General features: G+C 37.4%; 1 protein-coding gene across 2 annotated transcripts; it reads left to right on the top strand.

Annotated features, from left to right (window-relative positions):
- Positions 1-318: 318 nt before the first annotated feature.
- Positions 319-7,158, top strand: LOC131257719 (ninja-family protein mc410). 2 transcript variants are annotated; one of them, XM_058258541.1, is made up of 3 exons: positions 319-467; positions 3,529-4,767; positions 6,503-7,158. In XM_058258541.1, the coding sequence occupies exons 2-3, from the start codon at positions 3,651-3,653 to the stop codon at positions 6,946-6,948; spliced, it is 1,563 nt and encodes a 520-aa protein (XP_058114524.1). In that variant the 5' UTR covers positions 319-467; positions 3,529-3,650; the 3' UTR covers positions 6,949-7,158. The 2 variants fall into 2 exon arrangements, with proteins under 2 accessions (XP_058114524.1, XP_058114533.1); XM_058258550.1 differs by having other exon boundaries at positions 435-585.
- The last annotated feature ends 231 nt before the right edge of the window (positions 7,159-7,389 follow it).

The raw sequence follows: 7,389 nt of genomic DNA, 5'->3' as shown, positions 1-7,389 counted from the left end.
CTGACACGTTCTCCCAATGCAGTTGCTACTCGCAGCTCGCACGTGCATATGAATTTGAGATCTGAGCCATTCATCACGTGGTCCCTATTGTGTAGATGCCTTATCTAAAATAATCAAGCAGATTTGATCTGAGGCGAGACAAAAGTGCAAAAAATTAGTGGTGGTTGGTTGAAATTGATTAACTGTCCAGATTCAATGGGCATGGATGGACCATATAATTATCATTTCCTCCTATTTTTTCTAAAATAATGAATCTAAACGTAGGACCCACATGCAGGACGACATGGATCTTTCACACGTATGCGAAGATGCTACGTGTGAGAGGCGAGTTACGAGAAAGTAGACTCGCTCGAGTGCACTCACCATTCCTCTCATCCCCAAAATTCACTTGCTATTTTCCCTAGTCACAGGCCCAAATGATTCTCCTCTCTCCCTCTCTCTCCTTCAGTACATTCGGTGCTCCTCAGGTGCACGATTTTATTCTTGTTATTGTGCTTTTACTTTTTTTTTTTTTTTTTAAATTTTCTTTTTCGAAAATGAGAAGATTCCTGAGATGGGTCGTCTGGATCTGATGAATTTTCGCTGGTATATATTTATTTTTTAAATTTCTGATCTGTTTATTGTTATATCAATTTCTGCCTCATGGTATTGTGATATGTGTTGTGAAATGGAAGAATCTTGAGATGGGTGTTCGAATTTGAAGAATTTCTAGTTGTACTTGACTTCCTTTCCTCTTAAAATTAGATTTTGCATTTGGTTTTTTTTTTTTTTTTTGGAAATTCGGATTGGGTGTGATTTGGGTGCGTGCTTATTATTAAGCTTTTATTTATTTTTAGTTTTTAAAAAATCTGATTTGATTGTGAAATTTGATTTCAAATTTGGGTATTGCTATTTTCCAAGGATAATCAGAGAATTTTTTTATGGGTCTTCTTAATTTTGAGGATTTTGATGGATTAAGGTTATTAAATTGCAGATTCAACTGTTATTTCTTGTAATTTTTAATCCTGAATTAGGTGTTTGTTTTGTTTATTATTTTTATGATGGAATATATTTCTTTTTGTTTTTTCGTTTGAGGTGATTGAAAAATTCAGGATGCCCAAATTCTGTATTAGATAAATCTGCGAATGGTTGCTTCAAGGGAATGCTGTGAAGTGTTTGTATGGGAGTTTGGTTTTTTATTTGGTTGTTCAGGATAAATGCTGCGGTGTTTTGGACTATGCTTAACTGCTTGTTAGATCTTCACCTTTTGACTGTGAAGACGTTTGAACCTGATTGCATTAGGGTTCGTTTGGGCGGCTGTATTCGGTGGTAATTGGTGTGAATCAATGCAATTAGTGTGTTTAATAGAGTGTATTTGGTATGAATAACACCAAATACAAGCCTCTTGTTTTGAAAACACATTAATACCCTGTGATTCTAGAGCACATCAAATCCAAGTCGCATGTCAAATACACCTCTCGAAGGACCCCTCAAATACAGGGAGTGCAATTTCATATATAGAATATGAGGACCATGACAAGACATATACTACCTTACATATCTCTAATGGGTCGTTTGGGAGTGTGTATTTGATATGCATTGGAATATGAGGACCATGACAAGACACATACTACCTTATATATCTCTAAGGGGTCGTTTGGGAGCGTGTATTTGATATGCATTGGAATCCATGCTAATTGGATTTGATGTGAATTGAAATCACAGGTCTTGGTGTGTTTTCAAAACAAGAGGCTTGTGGTGTATTTACTGTAAATATCCAATTCACACCAAATACAAAATGCAATTCACACCAATTACCACCAAATACAGACTCCCAAACAACACATGAGTGAAAAGTCGATGCTGCATCTTTAAAGAAAATGATTTGCTATTTTAGCTTCTAATTTAATATATATTTAGGCTGCCTTTGGAAAAAGGGTAAAACTGACAAATTGAACCATTTTAAACACCAACATTGGAAACTCATTATACCATTAGCATAATGGAGAATGATTGTCGAAGGGGCTGAGATAGTTTATTCAAGTTAAAAGAACCTATTTCAACATACAATCTCACTCAATGTCAATTTAGTAACATAAATGCATCCTTAAAGATTTGTTAATCAAAGAAGAATTGCAAAACAAACCGAAACTCCAAATTCCTAAATTTTGCATTACCGTTTGTTTTTTTACTTTGTCAAATCCACATCTCTAAAATCTGTACTCTTGACTAAGGCATCATTTAACGTGCATTGAAACCCATCTTTGATTGAGATGTCATGTTGACTTGAGGGAGTCAACAAAATGATCCATTAACCGCCCTTTTAGAATTCGCTTCACCAAAAAAGTTTGCAGAAAGACGCGAAATTGTTATACGCGTTATTACAATTACCAGAGTTGCAATAAGTGGTAGTGACAACAAAGAAGCATGGAATAAAAGCTATTTTAGTAAATGAAGTGTATTGGAATTGTTAGATTGTTAGACAATAGCATCATCCGTTAAGGATTCAAAGTGCCAAAGTCATATAGGAGCTATTTGAGCATGATTGAGAAACTGGAGGCACAACCACAAAATTATAGCATCTGTTTGTTCTGTTTTGAATTCTAAGGCATGCAGATTGTGTGTAGGAGATTTTTATTTAAGCATGACATGGAATCTGTTTATTCTGTTTTGAATTCTAAGGGTTCAAATTTTTACTAATGCTATAAGTACTATAGCTGCAGATTGTGTGTAGGAGATTTTTATTTAAGCATGACATGGAAGTCTGCAGTTTGTTATGGACCCGCCATTCTTATTATATACACTCTTCAGTCTGATTGATATTTTGTCTTGTCATTATTTTGTGTGTCAAAGTTTTTGCAATTTGCTACTATCATTTTTTCCATGTAAAGAAATGCATGCTTTTCTAAGCATGATTCTATTTTCTTCTTCTTTTTCTTTTTCATTTTTCACTTCAAATTTGAAGTAAAAAGACTCGGGGTCCTTGGACATGTAGGTCTTTACAATCTATTTGGTATTGTATATTGGAATGTTTCTTCATTTTGTCCAAAAACTGGTTTACGTATTTTTAAAAAAAAATTATTATTGTTGTATTTAATGTAACATTTTAATTTCAATTCATCCAAAGAACTTCATATATGCCTAAACTATTGTGCATTTGTCCCTGTGATACTTTATTTGGGATGCGTCAGTGTATGAAATGTGTAGTGTTACTTTATCTTGTTTCATTGGAAATATTGAGTAAATAGCATTAACGTAGCTTGTGTGGTAACATAAAGTTGTATACCATATAATAATTGACACTTTGCTGTTCTATACCCCATTTGGAGAACACTTTAAAGATATTCAGTCATTTCCATTATACATATTTTTTTTGGGTATACAATATACATAATGCATGTTTGTTTGAATTGAAATGTTATACCCATTTGCTATTAAAACTTCTAATAGTGTTGTTTTATTATTTCTCTTTGTTTTATTGATTTTAAAGAATTATGCTTGTAGGGCAATATGATTAAAATGATTCCTCTTGTTCTTGTCTATTTTTAGAAATTGGAAGCTGATCTCTGCTAGAGTCCATGTCAAGATGGTCATTTGATCCATGGGTAATGGCGTTGTAAGAGTTTGATTTATAGGCAAGAGGAGCAACGTAAATTATTTATATTGATATAATGGAGGACGAGAATGGACTTGAGCTAAGCTTGGGCCTTTCATGTGGTAGTTCTGGTGGAAAATCTAAGGGTAAAGATAGCAGTTCGGATACCAAGACAGAGGAAGGAGTTTCGAACAAATTGATGGGTGGCAGTTTAAATGTTGGTGATGCGTCATTTAAGCATTTTATACATCACGGGAAACATGAATTATTAAGTGGGAGCCAAAGAAGTGAGCCGGGAACACAACAACGAGAGAACTTCTGGACAGACCTTGGAAAGTGCTCTGGTCAAGAATCAACAAATGTTTCTAGTGACGTGCATGGTAATTCCTCACAGTTTGCTAGGTATCAGGAACTGTGGGGTGGAAATAAGAGGTCATCTGAAATTGTAGAGGAGAAGTTGGATCAGCATGAAATCGGGTCGAAGTTGTGGCCAGATACTGGTAACAAGCGTAAGATGTCGTTCGATGATATGAAGCACCAAAAGAAGCACGAAAGGGAAGTCGAGCATGCCGAGGCACTTGGTAAGACACACATGGGTGTTGCCGGGATAGTCAAAAGTTCACATGTTTCAGAAGATGGGTCATTTGCAGAAAATGAGGATGTGGCAGAGTCTGAAGCTGAGGTCTCGACATCAAAGTTGGTCTCGCAGCATGATGATGGTGCCAAACAATATAAGGGCAGTGGGTCTGATGCTTCCCAGTTTAAGGAAAAACAAGGTTTCAGCGAATCACATGTAAATGTGGTTGGAAATGAATCTGGCCTTGAACTTGGCAACTTGCCTTATGGGATCCAATTTTCACTCCAACAGCAGTCTGCAACTTCTTCACCTTATGCCTTGCCTGTTAAGATTCCAACTACCGCTGCTGCATCAAACTCAGCTGGTGTTCCTTTTCCTTGTGTAATGCAACTTATGCCTAACACAAATAGTGAACGCCCCACCATCCAGTCAATCAACCCGAGTAACTTTCAGATGGCTTTTGGTTACTCTGCTGTACAACTCCCAACTTTGAATGCGGATTCCTCTTCGGGATCAGCTTCTCATCCTCAACAACTATCTGCCTTTTCTGCCAGGAGCCTTCATAATGGAGTAGCAAATGCAGATCATTCCAATGATAATTTAAAGATCTCACAAGGTTTGTTGTTCTTTTGTCTTTCATGTTTTTATGATATCCTGTGACTTTATTTTTTATTTTTATTTTTTGTTATTGCTAAAGGTAATTTTGGTGCAAGTCATGACACTTTACCATTTATTCCGGCCACCAAAATATTCAATTATACACACACACACACACACACACAAACTTAAATATGATAGATCTACCTTACTCGGCTGAAGTCTCTGAATTGTATAACATTAAGGCTTAACACCATACATGTTGTCTTTAAACATTGGAAGAAGTTAACACACAAACATCATGGTATTCCCATGGGCAAATGGTATTTATTTAACTTTTGTATGCTTCTTTTGATATCAGGCCATATATATGTACCACCACGATTTATTAGCCTGTTCATTCTGTAACTATTTTTGTGCCAGGAACAAGAAACGGCGATGTTTATTAACAAAGAAAAAGAAGTCATGTTGGTATACCTAAAGATAGAGCATTTTCGGGCGATCACGGGATGATCCTTACAAAGCCCCCGTCTCTCCGCATGTACCCCTACATGCAGCTAAAGTTGCCAACTTGGCATGCACTAGACATTTGAGCTATACATTAGTTGGACACCACCATTTAGATATCTTGAAATTTCAGCTCAATCAACTTATGACTTGGGCACACATATATGAAAACAATGATTGGCTTAAAAGAATGGCCAATTGTCCACAGTCAAGATCTTCATGGGGCGGACATGATAAGGGGTTGGCCTGATTTTTGGGCCAGGTCATCTACATGGTGTGCCCATCATATGCACTTATGGAATGTCCCAAACACATGCCAGATGATGTGTAAGGTTGCATGTAGGTTTAGCAATACTACAGCAGAAGATATGTTTGTTTTCCTCTAACTAAAATGATGGATATGATAACTGTGCACCCAAATTGCAGACATTGTGGAGCTGATGATTGTGGCCTATAAATTTAGGAAGTCGATGCCTACTGGACTGCTCCTGTCCTTGGATGTGTACTGTCTCTTCCAAGGAAATGAAATAGTATGGGACATGGGTTGTGAGATATCAACCCCATTACAGCCTTGTCTCAGCTATTTGGTGTTTGCTTTACAGGATACTTATCTATGCATGTTTATATTATGATAAGACAGGTTTATGACCATCTTCTAAATCTGCTCATGTGATGCGGGTTGGTACATGATTGTTTGTGCACTAGACTACGGTGGTAGTTTGCCACCTATTTTGAAATGGTGGTGACACATCCACTGTATATGTGACATGTATGTATGATGATCTATGAAGTCTCAATTGTGAGTGTCATTGAGGATGGAGCATACCCCAAAGATCATGCAGATTCTTACTCATCTGATCTCAGGGAAAAAAAATTTAAAAATAAAAAATAAAAAACTCACCAGTGGCATTTAGACTGTGACTAATTTATTTTAGGTGCTTCATTTTATAGCTACCAATTGGATGGTGAGATCATTTTATCAGTGTGATTTCAGGGTATGCTCCATCCACAATGGGCCCCACAATCTGTTCGGTTTTGGATTGATGTACTTGCGTGCATGCATGCATGGCAAGTGAATGGTGGATGCGTCACCAACGTTTAGAAAATGGTGGTGAATTATGAGTGGTCTTGTCCTTGTCTGTTTTATGTCATTTCTTTGACTACGAGGATTAATGGTTATCCAATTTTCTATACATTCTTCATATATGAGGATTAACATTTACCAATTTTCTCATACGTGTATGCAGCCGCTGTATCAATCCCTCACCATGCTCCTGAAGAAACTGGTGCCTCTTCCTCATCCCACAAAGAAGACTATTCAAAAGGAAACAACACCATCTTCAAGTCAAAGGAAATCTCTGACCGACCAGCTAGTGTGGAAAGCATATCTCATGACGGTTCAACAATAAGGCCGGGTATTGCAGCTGACTTGAAATTTGGAGGCTCTGGATCGTACCCGGATCTGCCATGGGTGTCAACCACGGCACCTGGCCCAAATGGCAAGACCATTTCTGGCGTCACCTACAGATATGGGCAAAACCAGATCAGAATCCTCTGTGCTTGCCATGGTTCCCACATGTCCCCAGAAGAGTTTGTTCAACATGCTAGTAGTGAGGCGCCCAACCAAGAAAATAATGCAGGTTTGGCATCCTTTCCTGGTGGCAATCCAGCAGCATCGGCAGCACAAAGCTGATCTCTCATTTTCTTGGTGGACTAGACTGCAGTAACTGATCAAACAGTTTATCACTCACTACTCGCATGCTGCCATATGCTTGTTTATGTTGTTTGTATTCTTATTTTCATTTTTTTTTTTTCTATCTGAACAGCTAACATTTTAGGTTTATGTAATCTTTATTGACTGTAAGATTTTGATGTGCTATTAAGACAGGAAGTATCGGTTTCATATGACTTGTTCGGAAAAATGTCTCTATATTACAATTAGAGTTTACCGATTTGAATAATGTGAATACCATCTGAGAAGGTTGGTTTCCAGGATTACATGGGGCTCAATATGTATACATGTAGCCACCACGAACCAATCTGGCAAGTGCGTGGGACATCTGAAAGGTGTATATGATCCCTTTTTGAAGATGGAAGATGTGCAAAAATCAAGATGGTGTGCTTATTAGGTGGG

The sequence above is a fragment of the Magnolia sinica genome, chromosome 1, assembly GCF_029962835.1.
Source record: "Magnolia sinica isolate HGM2019 chromosome 1, MsV1, whole genome shotgun sequence".
NCBI classification, from domain to species: domain Eukaryota; kingdom Viridiplantae; phylum Streptophyta; class Magnoliopsida; order Magnoliales; family Magnoliaceae; genus Magnolia; species Magnolia sinica.
The sequence above is the reverse complement of the archived record's forward strand: the minus strand, read 5'-3'. Positions and strand labels throughout refer to the sequence as shown.